The following is a 21215-nucleotide window of genomic DNA, read 5'->3' as shown; positions in this document are numbered from 1 at the left end:
CATAGAGCCGGACTGAAGCATGCAGCGTTCAACTTTATGCGGCCTGAATACCAAACGCAAATCCATGCCAACTGTAGCAAAAAAATTGAAGCGATTGTGAGGAAGGCTCCGAAGACAAAGGATCCTGAAGCTGAGAATGAGCCATTGACACCTTGTCCTTATTGCAAAAATAAATTACCTGAGACAAAAGTCATGTGTGACAAATGCAAGAGCACCATACCTTTTTGCATTGCTACGGTAAACTGTTTTAGTAATTATCAACCACTAGTGGTTAATGTGGGTAGAGTTGAAAAGTTTTAGATCTGAAGATTCGTACCAATGCTAAATAATCTGATAGTTAAACTATATCTTTGCCATGGTGTGAAATAATAATTCTTTGTTTCGAAATTTACGAATTTCAATGAAATTTATTCTCACTCAGGGTCGTCACCTTCTCAAAGAAGACTTTACATTTTGTCCACAATATGAGTTTCCCAAAATCGCAACTGAGTTCCTGCGGTGAGTGGCTCCCAGTTCTTTTTTTTTTTTGCATTGATTCATTAGTTCTGTGGCAAAGAATTTGTGAATTTTTCTCCAAAGTTCGTCACATTATCCATCTGCAAACTGTTTCTATTTTTTGTCAGAGGTGTTGACAGTTATTTTCGTTTTTTTGCAGAATCATCGAAAGTGAAGAAGTTTGTCCAATGTGTACGGAACATGTGGATCCAAATATGGTATCATCGAGCATCAACATTCATTCATTCCTCGATGCACAAGATACCAATGTTTAAAAGGTTTAGAGTTTGTTTCAAACAAAGTGCGCTCACATCTGGAATAACTGTGCGAATTGTTGCCATAGCTCACTATTTTTCCATGAATCATACCTTAGTCTTAGACCAAACAGTTAGTACGTGGTAGGGAGTACAATCTGTGGCATATACGGTTTAGATATTCTGAACAGATGCTGATCGATCGAATCAAAGATGATACATAGTAATAATTATTGAATTCCACTCAATCCTTCCTTTGATAATTTTTGATAACGAAAACCTGATATATTCAGCCATCGAGCAGAAGAATCGTCTCATTCAATCGTCAGGTGTTTATACTTGGTGACTCTCAGAAAACTGCTCAATTCTCATGATGAGTATCTCCGAGGAGGATACCTTGACAATTAAAGTTGAAATGCAAAGATCAGTTTACCTATAACATACTGTAAAAAATTAAAATAGTGCGTTTGACGTTAGGTATAGCTGAATTTGTTGATTGAATTAAGTGATTTGTCAAATTAATCAAGTTGCCGCTAGTTCAGTACTTAGAATAGCTAATAAATTTGATTATCTCGATTACTTTCGGTTGTAATTCAATTTCAGAGTGTCAGAATGATGTTTTGATGCTCAAAAAATACAGTAGAATACTACACAGTTCAATTTTCGTGAGTCTTTCTCATTTTCTCGTTTTTCCCTACTTTTCCCCATTTTTCCAGAATTATTCAGATTTTTTCTTTCATCTCCGGTTAATTAATCAGAGTCAAACCATCCCAGGTATATTCCTAATTGTTTTCTAATTTTTTTCTATTTTTTTCCAAATTTTTACAATTTTTTCCCAGTTTTAAAAAATATTTTTCATTTGTGCCGCCCCTGGATGGGTGCGGGCGCGGTAAATTAATTGTCCGCCCCTATTTCGTCACGCGATGACGTCACATGGTCAGGTCACGTGACCGCACTCGCCGATACAGCTAGCGCCATGTGGCGGAATATTTGGGAACTAAAATCCCCGCAAAAGTATTGACCGACCCCAAATATTTGAGGAAAACCAAAAAATTAACGACTACTGCCTTCGATTTCCGAGGAAAACCGAAGAATCCCGACCGCCTCCGAGCGTTTGTGGGAAACCACAAAAGTAACGACGACTGCCTCCGAGGCGACGAAATTTAAAAAAATTTGGATTGATATATTAAAGGGATCAGTGGTTTAACTAGAAAGCACTATCTCTATACTGTTTTATGACTGTTTTAATAGCAGATTGGTAAAATCAAGTTAGAATGGGAGATAAATTACGTCAAGTTTTTTTTTCAGTAGTGCCCCTCCCGCACGCCGCTAAATGTATTTTCCGACAGTCGTAAGGTGGCAAAACTTATTTTTGGCTTATGACTCGAAGCAGCTTATAATTTTGTGTTATTTCCATTACCTAACCTATCCTAATAAAATCGTTGATTCTTCCCATATCACGTAGATCATACACACTACATAATTCTTTGCACTATTGACACCGTTGACTCTGATACAGATTACGTGATTGATTAGCATCTCAAACTAGGTACGTGTGTACAAATGATTTATCCACTGTATGATGTTTTCTAGTTCGTCTGACAACCAATAATTCTTTCAAATTTAAACACCATGTATCTATTATTGATGATACGACATTGATGACTCAAATACTTGCTTGAATATACTCATAACGCCCATGCACTGATATCGCCCATGCAAATTATGATATAGAGGTATTTGTATTTCCAATCTTGAATAGACCACTTCGCTATTCCAAATTCTCAAAGAAGCAAGTCACTCAAATGGATAAACTACGGAGGGCCTTAAGCGGTGATGAGCAGTGTGACGAAGAAAGTGGAATCATTACACAGGTAGATGACATTTCCGGTTGCTTACAACAAAATCCTTGCCAGTGTAACAAAATATTTGGTCTTCTACTGATTAGTTTCATATTTGGTTTGACTTGCCTGAAAAAATCATTTTTTAATGTTCTGATTTTCATTCATGCGGCTAGAGGCATGTAGATTTTGTGGTAAGTGTTCTAAACATACAATTCCAGCTATCTGTTGGAACTATTCACTGCTTTACTCGTTGCTCTGTGCTTAAAGCAGGGCCTTGAGACTATGATGAGAAAAGATGGGCCATGAAGAGTTTTCATGTTATCAGGTTATGGATTCAACAACTCTGAGTTGGTCCACAAGAATCAAAGGTTTTGCAGTTTGCTTCGTGATTGGTATTCTTTGTTCGTTCCTTGGATCATTTGCTTTATTTTTATATCATGGACTGACTGTGTTCGCTGTACTTTATACTCTGGGAAACATCATCTCCTTAGCAAGGTGAGTGATGTACTTGAAGTCTCATAGATGTACTCAATTTCACATCTATGTACACCAACAGCTTGCAATTTATTTCCATTCCCCATTGGTTTGTAGTACCAAAAATAACAGATAATTGACGAGTGAATTAACAAAATCTTCCTAAATTCGAGTTATGTCTTACTTTTTATTCTGACAACAGCACGTGTTTTTTGATGGGTCCAGTCAATCAAATCAAGAAAATGTTCGCTGCTACAAGAGTGATAGCAACATTATTGGTCCTCGTCTCTATAGCGATGACCCTAGTAGCAGCTCTAGCAGTAAGTTACAAGATTTTCAATCGAATCGATTTTTCAAGAAGTCCATCAAATATTCAAAAAATGATATTTGAATATTGTTCTAGTTCCACTAATTTTTATTGATGATGTTATTTTCAGTTTGAACGAGCAGGACTGGCTCTTATTTTCATAATTATACAGTCGTTAGCATTGACCTGGTATTCTCTATCCTATATTCCATATGCCCGTGATGCTGTGAAGAAAACAGTTGGATCATGTATTACATGAAGAACAATACAACTTAAACAAATTTAATTGTAACACGTGTAAATGTCTTAAATATTTTCGCATACAATACATCTAAGGTGATAAACAGATAATTCTTGACAAAGAAAATAAAAGATACAAATGACACAAGGTGCAGTTGACTGCATCATTTTGATGTTAAAATATCTACCATAAATATGTTGATATCTACATTTGGTTTCGTCGATCCAAAAGTGATTGGTTTGCCATTTTTGATGCACATTGTATTATAAAATGCTCTGAAACGAAATTGTGATACCTTCTTTTTTTTGTCCGCTGTATAATAACTTGTAAATTGGAAGAATTACTTTAATAATTACTTTCACACTAATGTTAGCACAGAATTTCAATTTCAACTATTTATATCAATTCGCTTGCAAAATGTGTGCCCAAGAAGCCTACATGATATAGTTTAAATAATTGTATACATCAATCAATGAAAATTTTCCTATAGTTTTCTAGAATTTCTTTGTATTGTGACTTTTTTACGGTAATTTTTATACCTGATGTAGATAATTGTAAATGATTAAAAAATTATGTAATTTGATAATAAATATGCAAAAATTGTTCAAGTAAAAATTAAATCAGTAACGTTTACAAATTCAAAGACAGTAAGTATGCTTAAGAAATCTTAGACCAATTCAAAGTTGCTACAATTGTTGTACAACTTTTTTGGCACACAAGTACGTTTCCTAATGCAGGACATCATTAAACTGTGATATGCTGCGCTTTGCACAAAAGCTAATATGAATAAAAACAGCAAGAAATAATATAATACAGAGTATAATTCGAATCAACTTATATTAATAAACGTTTTGAAACCAACGAGAAGATCCTATTATTTGTTTCTGAACGCTCCTTATCCTGCAAAACTCAAAGTATCTTTGTATAATAACTCTGTTATGTTGATTGTATTTGCATCAACAGAAAATAATCCGATAAAGGTAGATATAAAATCAAGATGTCACGTCATATGTACTACATACTGCTTCAACTTTCGATGGTAATATTGGTTTTTTTTTTTTTTTCTTCTGAGATGTCAGTGACGTTTTTTCACAAAGTCTCCACGTATAATGGGTACTCTGGTGGAGATCCCGGTACTATATACCTATTTTAACTTCGCTTTCGTTTTGCCTGATTGTATTAATTAAAAACGTTAGTATGAAATTCAAAATCAACACACCTCCCAGCATATCCAAGGCTTGAGATGATGGATAGTTAATTGTTTTAAATGAACTGCAATAAATAAAACATTCGTTATTAGCACGATCCGTTACGCTCGAACTATCCAATCGAAATTTGTATTAGGAAAGCTAGCCAATCATCAAGCAGCTAAGTTTTCCCTTGCCGGTTGGATTGGCGGTCACACCGTAGTTATACAAGGGATTTTGTGTTGGAGGGAAATCCAATTCGGTAAACACAACTGTAAACACAATAGGATACGTTTGCACGTACGTACGTACGTACGCATACGTACAGCAAGCTCTACGCAGGACAACGAACAATAAGGTCCTTCTTCCGAAATCTGATTCTTCCAAATCACCTTCACCATCATCAGCTTCATTCGCCGGCCATTGCGTCACGAATTTCTCATCACAGGCGGTTGCTACTTATCGCGCGGGCTTACTCTAGAACAAAACTACAAAATAACTACACTTGAATAGCCCTTGTTTTACGTAAATATTTCATTATTAATTTGCGCGTACGTTTTGATGCCTTATTGGCGATCAATTCGCGTTATTCTGTACTCACGAACTTGAATATATTTTCATTGAAGATATTGAACAACAAGAAAGCAACTGATCTATCTATCGAACTAAACTATCTGATTTTGGGTCAAACCGTCACTATTCTGTTTGACGGTTTTTGATCAGTGCTGATATCGATTTGGTATTTAAAAAATAGAAAATCCATCAATTTTCTAGGCAATGCCAGCCCCAGAAGCTAACGCAACTGGACGTATGTCCAAGTTCAAAAACGCCAGTAAACCAGAAGTAAGTAGTTCAATTATTTTTTATAAACCATTTAAATTTATTCATTCATACTAAAGAAGTTCAACCAACATCTTGGCATTGCTTTTGTTCAACCTGTTCTCTGCAAAACTAGGGTCGATATGTTCTTTATGACGACTCAATTTGCACTTATATCAACATAAAACTTGAACGGTTTTTCTTGAATTTTCGGTACAGATGAGAATCAACCATCGTGATACTTTCATTACCTGGTACAATTGAGCCATTTATGGCCAGTTGAGCCACTAATGAGTTTTAACCGACCCCATGTGTCCCAGTTGTGGCCAAAAGTTTATTTTATTTTAGTATTTACCATTTTTAATTGTTGATCTGTGTTGTACAATTAAGGATGCAAGAAGAAGGAGAAATGAGGGTTTTGTTGAGTTACGCAAGGTGCGTAAAGATGATCAGCTATTGAAGCGCCGTAACATCAGTGCCGACGATGAACCATTGAGCCCCTTAGGGGACCATGCTATGTTAAATCAAATCGGCCCAACAATAGAAGATATCATCATTGGTATGAGTTCCAAAGACGAGACTATTCAACTTCAGTCCACACAAGCCTGCCGCAAGATGTTGAGCAGAGAAAAAAACCCTCCAATTGATAACATGATACAGAAGGGTATCGTCCCACGTTGCGTTGAATTTCTCACTCATCATCACAAGTCTGTTTATTTCCTGTGCGCTCATCAATCATTGTGTAGAATAGGCATCTAATGTTGGATTACTTTGCCATTTCAGTCCCGCGCTGCAGTTTGAAGCAGCTTGGGCACTCACCAATGTCGCATCTGGAACATCAGAGCAAACCAATGTAGTTATAAATCACGGAGCAATTCCTTACCTAACAGCTCTACTCAAATCTCCTTCGCCTAATGTTGCCGAGCAGGCTGTCTGGGCTCTTGGAAATATTGCTGGCGATGGACATGTTGCTCGAGATCTTGTTCTTGCTAATAAAGCACTTCCTTTACTTTTAGATCTGATCAAACCTGATACCCAAGTGAGACCTGTTAAATTCAATAGTAATAGCTCATGAAAAGAATGATTATGTAGACTATGTTTGCTAACCCATGTTAATTCCTCTCTAGGTAACAATTGCCCGCAACATAGTTTGGACGTTGTCGAATTTATGTCGCAATAAAAACCCACCACCAGATTTTGAAAAAGTCAAGGCTTGTCTACCTGTGCTGAATCGACTCCTTGGCTATGCAGACAAGGATATTTTAGGTATGCCAATAGTTTAACCTGGCCACAACTTTCTTCTATTTGCAAAAAAAGAGACTAGTGGCCTAGTTTACAATATGTCGATTTTTCTGATTTGTTATTTCCATTATTTTCTCACAGCTGATGCTTGTTGGGCTCTTTCTTATCTTACCGATGGCACCGACAACAAAATTCAGGCAGTTGTCGATTGTGGCGTTGTCCCAAATCTAGTTGCCTTGTTATCTTCAACTAAAGTAACTGTGCTCACACCTGCTCTGAGAGCAGTTGGAAACATTGTCACCGGAACCGACGTTCAGACCGATGCCATTATTGCAGCTGGAGGACTGCGACATCTTGTTGGACTACTGCAGCACGAACGATTAAATATTGTCAAAGAGGCTGCATGGACCATCAGCAATATCACAGCTGGGAATGTAGACCAAATTCAACAAGTTATAGAGGCTGGCCTCTTACCACCTTTACTTCACGTTCTGCAATCGGTAAGTAATTCTGCTGTAAACGAAAATAGCAATATGCTCCATTGGAGTACTACATTTTCATCAATCTTACCTTGTTTTTTTATTTCACGCGCATTAAGAAGAATAAAGATGAGTTAATTCTTCTCAGTTCGTTAGTTATGATCAATGAATTTTTTTCAGTTCTATCTTTGGAATCGGTGAGTAAAAAAGCTTTATAATCTGGCACTGAACAGTGAATTTCTTAGCTTTTAGAACGATATGCCTTAAAACACATTTGAAAATTTTATTATCTGTTTTCAATAGGGAGACTTCAAATCCCAGAAAGAGGCTGCCTGGGCAGTAACAAACTTGACTTCCGGTGGTTCGGTGCAGCAGCTTGCGCAGCTCGTACAACTTGGTGCTTTGGATCCACTCTGTGCGCTCCTAGATGCAAAGGACTGGAAGACAGTACTAGTTGTTCTTGATGGTCTAACAAACATTCTTACCGCTGCACAGAAAATGGGTGAAGTAGAACGTGTCGCTGTTATGATTGAAGAAGTTGGCGGGCTTGACAAATTGGAGAATCTTCAGCACCATGTGAACGAACAAGTCTACCAAAAGGCTATGGCAATGATTGAAACATATTTCTCAGATGGGGTTGGTATTTCACATATTTGAAACATTATTCAAATGGGTATACGATAAAACGCAGCATGCGTTTTCAGGAAGGTGAAGAAACAACTATTGCTCCAACAACATCGGATGGGCAGTTGGAATTCAAGACAACTGATACGAATCCTGAAGGAGGTTTTCAATTTTGAAAGTATATAATATTTTCATATGATAATTTTATTTACGGTTTCATGGAGACTATTAATCATTTGTAAATATTTCACAGTGACATCCCATGATAACAGCATATTCGCTTAACCCTGCGAAACATAATGGCCAATCAATTATTTGAACAATTTAATCTATCTTTCACTTTGTATATTACTTTGGATCCAAGGGGTAGGGAGTCACTCGTAGTTCTAACTAAAGAATCAGGTATATCGTATCCTATATTGGATTGAGTCAAGAAACTCGGGCAGCCCTTCGTTCTATAAACTATAGTTATGATGTAATAGAGTTAAAAAAGAATCTTCCGGATACCATACATATGTTATTTTAAATCTTTTTTACAATAAAAATTTTTATAAGGAATTATCAGCATCCTTCGATTACTACTGCGAATCAACAAAAACCCTAATATACAAAAACATGAATAGATCTGTTCACCACACAGTTCGGTATGGATAAATTGTGAGGGTGATGAATTTTATTAGATGTTGAAATCAGGTTGAGCGAACAAATGACTTTCATAGATCGTTATGAATGAAAATTACTAGAAGTGTGAACGACCCGACGTATGTGAAAAAAAATTGTGAAATAAATTGTACGTATAAATTAATTGTAGAATACTAAAATTTGAAGATTCTAATTTTCAAATAATTTGAATCAAGACTAGTAGTAATGACGGTTGAATCGTTTTTCAAGTTCTGTAGCACTACGGCGTGACTCGGTACAGATGTTTTTAAAAATCATCAAGCTTGATAATAATAAAAAGTACAGGTACTATTGAAATTAATTCAAGTCATTACGTATAACAGTAATGTAAGTATTAATATTTATAGCAATAATTTTATCGAGGACACATGATGATGTTAAGTTTCTAGAAACGGCAAACCCAATTATTTCTGGTACTTCTTAAGTTTTATTAGAAGTATCTTGTGCTAAAATCTAGCGAATTCGTCATCTCAGCTTTCATGGTTTCTGAGAATGCTAGAATATTTGCGACCATTCTGGTTCCGTTACATTTCATCTATTTACTATAAAATACTGCCAAGACTGTTCAAGTAATTGAGTCCCTGGCAGGTTCAAAGATTTTAATCTTATCAAGAGACTCGGCAAAGTCTCGCGCCAATATTTTACACTCAAAGATCTTTAACGTAGCAAACTCTATACTTATTTATAACTACATTTTTTAATTTAACGAATGTGTAAGCTTTGTATTGCGCGAAGGAATATGGTTCATGGTGTGAAATGCTTTTTATATTATGTCATGCCAGCAATACTTCACCTCCACCTCCGTTCTTTCGATGATTTCTTATCAGATTGGATTCGGGAGATTCAGCGAAAGGTTAGTACAGCCTAATGAGTATGACTCGTAAAATCGTAAAATTTCCTTTTATCTGCGCATGATCCTCTTGTTGGAAGAATTTCCGAAATTTCTTGGTCAAACAACAAATTCGAACAAATTTCGAAAATCTATGTCATTAGTAAAGAAGTAACATGAAAATCCTGCAAAGCGTAATCAAATTATATCCCGAGTACGATTAACAAAAAACTCGGTTCATATGAGTTGAATGATTCTGCTTACTAGACTTTGTTGAAACAAAATCACGACTTTTCAAAACAATGAAGAAGCAAAAATATCTGAATTAAGAGATTTGTTGTAATCTTCAATCACGAGTATTCTTCACCTTTTGACTATCTTTTGCTGCGTGCAATTTAATTGAACCGATTAACGAGATCTACCGACCAAGTATGAAGTCACTTTGATCGTTGACCATAAAATGGTAGACAAATGCTGCTTTTCTGCGATCGAAGGTAACTTGACTGGCCCGACTCCGTTGATTCCGATCGTCCCTGCTTCTCGGAGGATCGCGTAGGAAAATTGATCCAAACAGGCTAGCTATGTAGGTAAAAAATAAAAAAAAAAAAGAAGAAAAATACTTGAATTAAGCAAACCGACTGTATCGGATAATCATATTTTGCATCAAAGCTCACCGAGTGTTTTAGCATCTTGGAGGTTGTCTTGTGTGTGATTTAAGATTTCCTGAAGAAAAGAACAGATGTAGAGAAATACTGTTCTCCTGAGTTCAGGCAACTGCATCACGATCTAAAATATTTAATAACATAAAGTAAATTGATATTCGAAGTTTCGATGAGCCTTAGAACATTATATAGATACCTGTTTGCATTGTGAGTAATTTGTAGCTGCGGTTAAACAGACATTGTGAAGATTGTACGGAACCAAAGGCTCTGCTGTTGACTCCAAAAGTAACAGTAATGCTTCGGCCGCGGAATGTACAGAGCCAGCTAATCGCTGTCAAGGAAAAAAAGTGCATCTTTCGTCTTATAAATGGGGAATTCTACATCATTTCGACAACCAAAAAGTCACCCTCTTCGATTCTTCCAGGTGGGAATTATTTTATGATAGATCTGGGTTCAAGAAAATTTTGTGATTCTTTTCAAATTTTTTTTTCCAGACGCTTTTTAGTTTTTAATATATACCTATGGATTAAAAAAATTTTGCAAATCATTAGTCAAGGATACGCATGGGATCCTGACTTCCCTCGTCCAGCCAATCCCTTATGGCAATGATCTCGGCATAGTATCCACGACTCTCAAAGAGCTGTTTGGTTTTTATTCCATGCCGGTATAGGTTGTCAACTAGAAGCCAAACCTCCTTTGGCACTGGGTATGGTTCTAGCGACGGGTTTTTGTGATTTTCCTAATCCGATTGAAAATTTTATTAATTGTCTTTATCAAAATAAGTTATAGTGTACCGGATAACACCACGTGGACTACAAATTAAATTCGTACACAACTAAGCACATCGGCTCACAAAAAATCTAAATGAAGAAAGTGCATTTAACTGGAAAATGCTAGAAATTCAAATATAAAAGGTAAACAACCGGATAATAGTCGATTTCAGATAGGCGATTAAACGGGCTTGAAATCCTAGCGAAAGCAATTCGCAACATTGCAATATTTCAGAATTGTCAGATTTGTATTTACCAATTCAACCAATCTCCCAACAGGTATTTCCCTTAATGGAACTGGTATATGAACCAGGGCTTCCATTGAGGACCCAAAACAACTTCTTTGATACGTGCCTAAAATTTTGACATCAATTCGTCATATGATGATACTGAATCCTGTGGAGCGGATCACACTGGGATGAAAAAAATATCGTACTTTGTTAAGTCACAAACCTGTAACGGTGACAAATATATCTTTGCCGCCTTCAAGATGTAGAACAAGAATGTCATACAACTTGTCCTCACCAGAGTTCAACTTGCAGGCTGATTTTTTGTCTACATGTACCTCTAGTTGAATGTCACACTTTTCACCTGGCTTTATGAAACCTGTGTAGGGTTCAATCTTCAACCATTCTTTGCAATAACTCGTATCATCAAGCTTCTTGATGAATTCAAACTGGACTGGAACCTGAAATTCAACATAGAATTATTCGAAATTTTTCAAACTATATCAAAGTCAATCCTGACAAAAAATGTTAATTTCAATTACAGATTACAGGCCCTGTGGATGGATCGTTTTATTATTATTATTGCATATTGACCTGGCCAGTATTAGCAATAATCAGCTCCTTTTTGCTTGTTTCCAAAAACTTCAGAGTGTCAAATATAATCTCAGTTGTATCAACCATAACTTGAGGCAGAAATTCATTTTCCAATTTATCCAACTTCTTCATTACCTCTTCGTGAATCTTACGATATTTTACTATATCTATTACCCTTATCTGCAATGAACAGTATTTACTCATGCATTCCAATGCTTATTTTGCGTTAGTCAGAATTAATTTAATAAAGATCAAGCAACCATGAATCTATCTTACTTGGGAGTCAAAAATCGTGCTAACAGGTTTGTGATCAGAAATATTCAATCCCGGGTGACTTCTATACTCTATTGGTAAGATGGCATCCCCTTTCCAAAGAATCCGATCGCACCAGGCTGGAGCTCTACTCTTTTCACTGCAATTAAATGTGATCCATAGATATTCACTTGACAATTTTTCGAAATAGTTGTCCAAAAATCAGAACAGTATCAATTAATATGAGATAATTCAAATTAGCTTTTGCATTACACAAAAGGCTCACTTAGCTCACCTAGAGTCCCAGTTGTCGGTACCCGGATCATATTTGTATGTCGGTTTGAATTTAATTTCAGCTTCGTGGTACCCTTGAAGAACTTTACCAAGCCGTCTCTGTTGCACAAGCTGATCTAACGCAAGAAGTGGTTCGAAATTTTCAGTAGAGATATGGTGCTTTGCAGTGTTAGCTTCCATTTCTGTTATTCGATAATTCAGATCCCCCAACCAGTATATTTGACTGAAAAAATTATTCATGATACTGATTTTACATGAAACTCATTATTTTTTATGAAGTTCAACTGCAACAGTTACTAAAACCTACAAAGCGTTCTGTTAACCAAGCCACTGATCCTTTGCATACTTTTTTTGCAAATGCACACTTGATGGTCAAGACAAATTATTTTCAAAAATTGTCTCTCTCCCAAAAGTCAGGCGGTTAAGAGAATTATAGGTTGAATAAGTTTTTAACACTCACTCGTGATCTTTGAGACCTTTCGGTGGAACATATCTGGCAAAACTAAGCCTTGCGCAGATATCGGCATAATCTTGATTACGTCTTTCATACTCTTCACAATGTGCTGCCAGGTGAGCATTGACAAAACAGACAGATGTGTTGTGGATGGAACAGCTCAAGGCTACACCACCTTTGTTGCCCTTCATTGGAAAAAAAAGACACATCAACTTTAGTATGTGAATTGGCAATTCATACTTTCTGTGACCGATTCAAATCAATGAGTTTGTTGTCAACTGGTAATTTATACGTAAAGCGAATTTTAAAACATACCATTTTACCCATAATTCCAGTACCAACAGTATCAGTAGACACGCTTTTGATGAATGGAACATGCTGCTCTTGTGCAAAAACGATCAGCATCATACCCACCAATCTGACCACAGATATGCGACAGTATTTTCCTTGCGGATGCAAAAACTTAGTGACAACTTGGCTGAAAATATCGATTTTTTGATTTCAAAAAAATCTTAGAAACATCAGGCCGCAGCCTTTGCCTGGTACGAAATTTTGTACACGTGAATTTTGGAAAAATACGTTAGTGCAAAACCTCCACTACATCAATATCACTGTTTTTCTTCCTTTGAAAAAACTCGAGATCAAGTCCCTGAAAATTCCAGTTACACTGAAACTGAAAAATTTCTGCAGTGACTTGATCTACTCATATTATAATGAAATACGCACCACCATTCCTCTTCCCGCGGTGTATCATTAAATAGGAATGCTTCTTTACTCAAATCTAGCTCTTGAAAGCCTATTGCATATAAGTCTGGCGGCTTTGGATCGCAGCTGAGCCATTGCTCTAGAGTGATCCCGTTAGGTGGTTGACCATTGACATTCCACGTGCCTATGAATATTCTAACCATGGTGTTAATTGTAGCATTAAATAGAGAAGGAAGGGAAAACAATGGATAATTATTCATGTCAAAACAGCTAACCTGAAGATTTGTGTAAAGGTGTAATCGTCTTCTTTACATGCCATTTGATAGCGGACAACTGACTCCCTAGCTGCTACTGGTGTCTTACCCTTTGCAATATTTTGTCTTGGAACAACAAGGTCCGGAATTTCCAGTTCCACCAGCTGCAAATGATAAAATAATGCCTTACCTCTGTAAGTAGAAGATATTTAATGAATAATGGGGATAGGGGCCGTAGTGCTTATGACAATCCCTGGCTAAGAATTCAGAGCAAAAACATTTATAACAGAATATTAGCTTTAATCCGTATTGGAGAGACAAAACGATGTACCACCAAGTGACAATGTACAGAATCCACATACTGTAAGCTATACCTTCCAGCAAAAATATAAGAATCCAATAGAGAATGAAAATTTGAATATGATATTTCCAGTGTAGTCTGTAAGATAAGGTGACTAGATATGATGTTATACTTGATACATCGAATTACTGATACACAGAAATAATAAAACTAAGCTTCGAGTTCACTCACTAATTTGAGGCCGTATAAAAACTAAAAAGCGAATAACATATTACTTCAAACTCTCCAGCTATGTCTTAACAAATATTTCAATACCTGACAAAGGACAAGAATCGTATAACTTCTGGGCATAGAAAGTTACTCGCAATTCTTTTACAACCAAATGTCATCTGAACAAGGATAAAAAATATAACCACATTGGATTCCAGGATGCAGATTACAAATGCTTACAATGTAGGATGAAAACCAGTGGCTCATTGTAAGCGGGGTAATATACATATATATTATTTGATGTTGCTTTTTAAAAAGCTTCATATCATTGCCACATAGAAGGTAATGAAAATGATGAGCCCACTTACTAACCGGGTCAGAACCATCCTGAACATCATTAGTACAAGAGTCAAGGTTACGACAGTTTCCAGTAAGTTTTTGGATCCACTGGTATTCTGTTGGTGGGCTTTTATTCTTCTGGTAATCTGAAATTTTCATAATTTTGTTATTGGAAAAAAAACTTTCCTTCTGGACAGTACAATACATCGATACCATGTATTTTGGCCATGATGATGATGTCACTTAATGGCAATCTGCACTAGGAGATTCAGTGAATCTGGAACTCGTTTCTAACAAAATATATGATTAATACATATTACCATCAAAAGCTCGGAATATTTCTGAAACTAACGCACTGGTAGCTACTCCAGGTTTCATTTCAAATACTAGCTGAAGCTTTCGAGAAGCTATATTAAGGAGGACATCCAACCCATCCAGTTGTTTATCATCAGTATCTGAAATAAAATTTTATTCTTATTGTGTACAAAAATTTTTAAGAAATCATATATTGTCTTACTGATATCGCATTTGAAGTCTTGGTCAACAGGTAGAACTCTTTCAATGGTTAGATCGCTGAACACCCGAGGAGGAGTGCGTGATGTAAGTAAGATGACCAAAGCGTGAGTAGAACCCTTACTAACTAGTGCTAATATTCTAATTGGTCTCAACCATCCTTGTATCAATGGCGCTTCCGTTGCCTAGGATATGTTTAAGATAATATTCCACACATTTGCTCAAAATTAGTTGTTTTATTTTGAAGTGTCTTTGAATTCAAAGGATACAATCACAACGGTTTCTCCAGAGGTGAATTTTGATTGGATGATAGCCAGCTGCTCTGTCGATGACATGTCTAAGTATGGTCTAAAAATTTCATATCTTTTTAGTATGGTGATTTGGATGATTGCTTACATTTTCATCTGACAAGCTAAATCCCATGAGATAAGCCATTCACATTTACATTTTTCTGCAAATCTCAGGTGTCATTGACTGAACCTCATCACTGCTACTTTTCTATGATGGTACGTACGTACCTATGGTAGTCTTTAAAATACCAAATGCTCGAGATTATAAACTATGAGAGTGAAAATAGCACAGCCATCCATTGTCAACAGATATTACTCATCGATATGGATGGGACGAAGTTCGATAACCAAGCAGCAAGTTGAAAGTTATGAACGAACACCTTGCTTTTACTTGCCTCAAATGATTAAATACCAAAACGAAATTTTACGGCTTTACTAAACGTCGAGGAAGAGAGTATGCACTTTTATCTTCTTTTGCTTGCATCAAAATATGAAAGTAATCTAACCTGCGTACTGATAAATCGGAGCAGTCACAAATTAATTACGTGATTGACAGAAGTCGAGGCGAACATAACAAACTCGATCCGACCGTGAATGCACTTCTCACTGCTGCGTTGACTGAAGATAACGACCTCTGAAAAGTCTACATGAAACCAGGAAACTGTTGACTGAAAACATGTAGTCAACGACGAAACTCTCAGGCGCTCAAATATCACCGTACGAACAAAGAGGCTTACGACCACGTATCTACACTCAACGTTACGACTGGCTTACGACGATTACGACTATAGAATATTAGCATCAAAACTAAACCACTGATCAAAGATGTTGGAAAACAATTCAAATTATGCATTCCCCTGCACATCTGAGACAACCAATCAATTCGCCATTATTTATGTTTAGAACATCTTCCAATCGGAATAATGCTGCACCGCATTATCAATTAAACACGTTAGCTGACACCTCAAATTGGTTATTGCATCAAAACCTGCGTACATTGCACCTCATTCAATAGATTTTTCAAGACGATAAATATTTTCTTTCGCTATGGCTGATCGATTTTTGCTGCTAGGTATTTTAACAAATATTTATATTTCAACATAATTGCATGAAACAAAGTTTATACAAAAGTCACCATTGACTCAGAGAGACTTGACAGCACGTTCTGTGCAAGGAGGTCCTGCGTAGTGATAAATCTATTTGTATTGATTATATATTTGGAAGAAAGTTGGAATTAAAAAAAGAGACAAACCTATGATTAAAAAACATAGCATTAGAGATTCATAACATATTATTGACAAATTATGTGAATAGTCTAAACAAATAATGTGCTCTGATTCACCGAATATATTCAGTAAAGTTCTAGAAAGTTGGCTATCTAATTCACTAGAGAAAATACACCCAAGATGTATTCAGTTAACATTAAATATTACGATAAATAATGGCTACGATAAAAGCAAGATCATTGCAATAGCGAGATCAGTACCTCCAGCTAGTTTCGCACCTTTCTGAAAATCTGTCATTCACATCCTTCCCATACGACTTCACAAATTATCAAATTTATTGTTATCTGTTTAGCCGTTCCTCTTCAATTGTTGCTATTAATCGCTGACGTGTTTTTTTGTTATTCTGGCAGCCACATGATATTAAGCCAATCAAATGTTTTGATGAATATTCCTGTGGATAAATTTGGTGTTTGGTAAAGGCTAGCATATAAGAATGTTCTGTACCAATATATGAGATAAAGATAAATCGGACAAGTCTTTTTCCTATAATGATAACTCAATAGTGAAATGAGTAATCGTATTCTCACCTTATGCTGTTTTATCCAGTCTTCCAAGATATTTTCCGGTAAATAATATGCTTTGACATATGCCTCCACATATTCTCTGTGTGGCATTGGGCGCAGAGAAGTCATTTTTTCAAACTTAGACATTAATTGAGTGAAGTCTAACTGCATCAGAGCTCTACCTCCATTTGAACACTTCTTTGCATTTGAGAATCTGAAAACACAAGTTGTTGGAACGATTTTCGTCAGCTCACAACCTATAATCTGACTGACCATTGAATAATCAACTCGATTTTGAGATACTCACCCTTCAACTAATGTATGTGTGATCAAATGTGAAACATTTTCCCACACTGAATTATACACAATGGTTGGTAATGGTATCCTATTACCAATTTCGTCGAGCCTCATACTCAAAATTTGAATATCCTATAAGCATTACTTGTCAATATTTAAGTGTTCTTTACATTCAAATATTAATAAATCTTTTTCAAAACATAACACACCCGTAACAAATTATCAATGTAACTACTGTGTTGTGACATGACATCCTTTACTTCCCAGTTGACTTTTCCCATCAGTCCTAATATGCTGCCTACATCAAAGGCTTGAGAAGCAGCAGCCATGTAAACTGGTTTTCTCAGATCTATAGCTGATGCAATTGTTTGTGAATAGAACTGATGCAGAAATGCATGGCAGGGAGATGCTACCAAATGTTCCAAATAAGGCCTCAAAATTTCGTACTGCTGTCCCAAAAATATCAAAGATTCAACTGCTATGACTCTTTTAGTCAAACCGTGAACTTTTTCTGGCTGTGTCAAGTTAACGATGGAAGAGAGATTCGGTTGTGTTACTCTGTGAGATTGACTCTCATTTTCGGTGAAGTTGAGGTCGTCACTTATCAGAGTTGTTCGTATTCGAGCCAAAGTTAATTTCAATTTTGGGGTGTACAAAGATTCGCTATTTATTTCCTGAAATAAAATTTAAAATTAAGTAAGAGAAATACTGATATTTGTAGAAACTTTATTACTCCATAATCAAGAAATCTCACCAAGTCAGACGTAAAAAAGTTGTGAACGGTATAAAGACACAGTTCGTAAAACTGCATCATATTTTGAATTACTGTAACAGCTATGGATCTAAATAATCTCGACATTTGCAGATATTTTCCACAAACTCTGAGCACACTCAAAGTTGTATTTGTTACCATAGGCCCAGTGAATTTGGTTCGGTGCTTTTTTTTCCCCAATTTCGTTTGATCATGTTCATCCACAAATTCACATTTCAGTTCCTCTGGAATATCGTCGTCTGAATCTTCTGAAAAATATCCAGAAGGTGCATCCTGTAAAATATAATCAGCACATAGGTACGTAATCCATTGATATACCAAACATCTAGAAACCATAGTCTAGAATTGATTTCACAAAACTAGGTGGGAATTTTCACATTTCCCAATGACCAAGCTTACTCCAATATTGGCTAGGATGTCTTCATCGGCAGTCTCATCCAAGATAACATCGAATGGCGTCATACCATTTTCCAAATATCTTTGCACGAGTCCTCCGATTGCAGAACTACCATCTTGGCTGAGGTTTGATTCATCAGGACCACATCGAGGCTTACAACTATTCAGAACCGTTTTAAGGCTTTTAAACTCTTGTAATTGTGTAACTACAAATGAAGTCTTTACTGGACACAATTCCCATCCGTCGTTTTCTAAAAATATCTTTAGTTCATCTAATCGAGATGCATGATAATGGGCAAAATAAGAGGAACACTGTTTTTTGATAGATTCCTGGAGATTCTTAGATTGGCTTGCACACAGTTCTTCCCCAACTTCTATCAATCTGAAAAATCATAAAGTTGACTCAGAATCTACAGCTTTGCCGTAAAGTGATGAAGGCCTAAATATATATCATGCGGAACAAATTTGTTTCAATTTTGGATTGCCTACCTGTGAACGATACCTAAGATTTGTACAAATTGTTCAAACTTAAAAAAGGCCAAATTGGCACCCATCAAATAAGTTGAAATCTTGATTTCAACATCGTGCCACATACGAGCTAATCCGTTTTCCAATTTTTGCTTGATGTACTGTTTATTAAAAGTAGCTTCCAAGTTTTTTTGACCGCTTTGCAAAGACCAACTTTCATGTGTGTTGTGCCAATTGACAACTTGACAATAGGAGCTTAATATACTCCACAGAGATTTGCAGAGTTCAACTAAACATGGTAAAAAAAACTCGTGTGACACAGACTGACACAGCTGTTTATATTGCTTCTTCATAGCGCCACCGACAAAAGCATGCACGGCCGTAAAAGCAATGTTATGAATGGCTGCTGTGAAGTGCATGTGAAGTTGGTCCATTGCCATCTGTGTTTTTCCTAAAAGTCCATAAGCTCCTTGCACCGATGTATAAGTCCCAATATCAAAATCTGAGCACATTTTTGCTAAAGTTTGGTCCAATATCTCTTCAGCTTGGTCTAGGGTATCTTGCAACTTTCCATTTAAAGCTGCAACGCAGTGAAAATGTTTGTATCTTTCTGCAGCACTCTGACATTCCAAAAGAAGTGATATTGCGCGAGGATAATTTCCTTCGCTCAACAATTCCTGGAGACGATCCTCTGTTCGTTGCTACATTTCCAAGAAGATAAAATTCATTACCTCTAGTGATTTGAAATTGGTTTTTAGTGTTTCAAGACTATTTGCGGTTTTTGTAACATGTTCACATGGCCAAAATGAAAATTAATTCAATAGTAGAATGGACTATTTTTTATTGTTTTGCAATCTTTTATGAGGTATACTTACCAAAGTTTTAATGGTGTTCAAACTGTTCAAAAGCCCTTGAACGACTTGTTTCTTCTGGTAGTTTGCCAAAATACCAAGACTGGCTGTGGTGAATTGTTTTTTGGCCAGGCTCAAATCGGCTCGGCCAATTTTGCAGATCTCTAGAGCATTCTGCAGCTCTTCTTGAATATACAAGATCCTCTCAAATTCTTTTTTGCAGGAACTTTGCTTCTGCAGAATAAGTTGCAACACCTTCTTGGAAACTACTTGGTGCTCTTGTTTAAGCCTTTTATAATCTCTTTCGATCACTTTGGAGCTTAGAACTTCAGGTAATTTTTGTAACTCGTGACGACAACAATCGAAACATTCGTCTGTTCTGTAATACACAGGTTCAATAGATTCCAGAATATCTTGATCAGGTAACAGCTCGCTTTCTATGGAATGACTAGCTTCCGATGTTATATCAGGACAGCTTTGAGATTCGTTTGGATTAAGCAGATCTGGATGCAGTCCCATCGATGGAATTTTAGTCTGATTCTGTAAATAATACCTGACTGAATCTTACTCATGAAAATCGTATTTGAGCAAAAGTCAATAACAAAAAAAAAAAAATTACAAAGTTAAACTTGCTACAGAGAAACAGCACTAACAGTACTAGAGTATTTGATGCCTGAACAAATCAAAAAAGTATCAATCTGCTTTCGTTTTCCAACTCTATTCAATATTACCTTAAACAAATCAATTAATCAAATACTGTGATAGACTTGCTTCAACTATTAAAAAAAAAACCACGATCTCAGATTGAATCCATAGTTGGAAATTCTATGGAACTGTCATTGGAACCTTCCTACAGTGTGATAGTCTGCATGATTTTAATAGTATTCGAGAGGTAATCCGTCAAACCGATTGGATAAATATAACTTACCTGCTTATACTGAATAAATCCTAAGAACTTCAACTTTATGTCCTCCATGATGACGTGTTTCTTCATCAAAATTGCCACTTTATTTCTTTCATCCATTTACATGACGACAATAGTAACCATAGCTGTCACTAACCATCAATGTGGATAACCGTTACAATTTGTCATTTCGCGAGGTCCGATTTTTCACATCGTTTGCCAAACAAAAGTTTAACGTCTTTGGTGGCGCTACTTTTAACATCACCTAGGCAACGACCAGAAGGAAGTAAAATCACAGAAATTAAAAATCAAAGACTCCATTCGAGGAATTTGAAGTAACAGCTGATGATTATCAGTGAACTGACGCCATTCGGCTTTGAAATCGGGAAATTTCATC

At 36.2% G+C, this 21215-nt stretch overlaps 5 protein-coding genes and 1 long non-coding RNA gene across 18 annotated transcripts; 4 read left to right on the top strand and 2 right to left on the bottom strand.

Moving 5' to 3' along the window:
• Nucleotides 1–36: 36 nt before the first annotated feature.
• On the top strand, nucleotides 37–1413 carry LOC125501278 (WD repeat-containing protein 19-like). The gene is made up of 3 exons (XM_048656395.1): nucleotides 37–237; nucleotides 422–498; nucleotides 656–1413. Exons 1-3 carry the CDS (start codon nucleotides 37–39, stop codon nucleotides 768–770), a joined length of 393 nt encoding a protein of 130 aa, XP_048512352.1. The 3' UTR covers nucleotides 771–1413.
• Nucleotides 1414–1867: 454 nt separating this feature from the next.
• LOC105686801 (vesicle transport protein SFT2A) lies at nucleotides 1868–4235 on the top strand. Of its 4 annotated transcripts, none has more exons than XM_020852774.2 (6): nucleotides 1868–2105; nucleotides 2512–2623; nucleotides 2767–2784; nucleotides 2919–3088; nucleotides 3270–3387; nucleotides 3505–4235. In XM_020852774.2, exons 1-6 carry the CDS (start codon nucleotides 2083–2085, stop codon nucleotides 3631–3633), a joined length of 570 nt encoding a protein of 189 aa, XP_020708433.2. In that variant the 5' UTR covers nucleotides 1868–2082; the 3' UTR covers nucleotides 3634–4235. The 4 variants fall into 4 exon arrangements, with proteins under 4 accessions (XP_020708433.2, XP_020708434.1, XP_012257357.2 ...); XM_020852775.2 differs by having other exon boundaries at nucleotides 1872–2298; XM_012401934.3 differs by lacking the exon at nucleotides 2767–2784 and having other exon boundaries at nucleotides 1875–2105.
• A 557-nt stretch (nucleotides 4236–4792) lies between these two features.
• Nucleotides 4793–8524, top strand: LOC105686840 (importin subunit alpha). Of its 4 annotated transcripts, none has more exons than XM_012402001.3 (8): nucleotides 4793–5327; nucleotides 5577–5645; nucleotides 6012–6328; nucleotides 6405–6660; nucleotides 6749–6887; nucleotides 7005–7363; nucleotides 7646–7978; nucleotides 8047–8524. In XM_012402001.3, the coding sequence occupies exons 2-8, from the start codon at nucleotides 5580–5582 to the stop codon at nucleotides 8140–8142; spliced, it is 1566 nt and encodes a 521-aa protein (XP_012257424.1). In that variant the 5' UTR covers nucleotides 4793–5327; nucleotides 5577–5579; the 3' UTR covers nucleotides 8143–8524. The 4 variants fall into 4 exon arrangements, with proteins under 4 accessions (XP_012257424.1, XP_012257425.1, XP_025602301.1 ...); XM_012402002.3 differs by having other exon boundaries at nucleotides 4794–5160; XM_012402000.3 differs by having other exon boundaries at nucleotides 4795–5645; nucleotides 8047–8144; nucleotides 8220–8524.
• LOC105686839 (inositol polyphosphate 5-phosphatase OCRL) lies at nucleotides 8153–16321 on the bottom strand. 7 transcript variants are annotated; one of them, XM_012401995.3, is made up of 18 exons: nucleotides 15737–16321; nucleotides 15321–15399; nucleotides 15056–15236; nucleotides 14859–14993; nucleotides 14572–14684; nucleotides 13710–13852; nucleotides 13456–13629; nucleotides 13045–13207; nucleotides 12736–12914; nucleotides 12277–12498; nucleotides 12006–12141; nucleotides 11730–11909; nucleotides 11362–11596; nucleotides 11165–11262; nucleotides 10700–10877; nucleotides 10335–10462; nucleotides 10151–10262; nucleotides 8153–10055 (listed from the first exon to the last, which is right to left on the bottom strand). In XM_012401995.3, exons 2-18 carry the CDS (start codon nucleotides 15384–15386, stop codon nucleotides 9895–9897), a joined length of 2604 nt encoding a protein of 867 aa, XP_012257418.2. In that variant the 5' UTR covers nucleotides 15387–15399; nucleotides 15737–16321; the 3' UTR covers nucleotides 8153–9894. The 7 variants fall into 7 exon arrangements, with proteins under 7 accessions (XP_012257418.2, XP_012257419.2, XP_012257420.2 ...); XM_012401996.3 differs by having other exon boundaries at nucleotides 15848–16321; XM_012401997.3 differs by having other exon boundaries at nucleotides 15887–16321.
• LOC125501282 lies at nucleotides 15427–17005 on the top strand. Its single transcript, XR_007278816.1, has 2 exons — nucleotides 15427–15557; nucleotides 15651–17005. It is a non-coding gene; the product is annotated as an uncharacterized LOC125501282 (long non-coding RNA).
• Nucleotides 16415–20984, bottom strand: LOC105686838 (syndetin). The gene is made up of 9 exons (XM_012401993.3): nucleotides 20843–20984; nucleotides 19939–20454; nucleotides 19085–19764; nucleotides 18599–18977; nucleotides 18182–18472; nucleotides 17637–18101; nucleotides 17438–17559; nucleotides 17155–17344; nucleotides 16415–17018 (listed from the first exon to the last, which is right to left on the bottom strand). The coding sequence occupies exons 1-9, from the start codon at nucleotides 20936–20938 to the stop codon at nucleotides 16908–16910; spliced, it is 2850 nt and encodes a 949-aa protein (XP_012257416.2). The 5' UTR covers nucleotides 20939–20984; the 3' UTR covers nucleotides 16415–16907.
• Nucleotides 20985–21215: the final 231 nt, after the last annotated feature.

The sequence above is a fragment of the Athalia rosae genome, chromosome 6, assembly GCF_917208135.1.
Source record: "Athalia rosae chromosome 6, iyAthRosa1.1, whole genome shotgun sequence".
In the NCBI taxonomy this organism is placed as follows: Eukaryota; Metazoa; Arthropoda; class Insecta; order Hymenoptera; family Athaliidae; genus Athalia; species Athalia rosae.
Note: the sequence above shows the minus strand (reverse complement) of the source record. Positions and strands in the feature narration are given on the sequence as shown.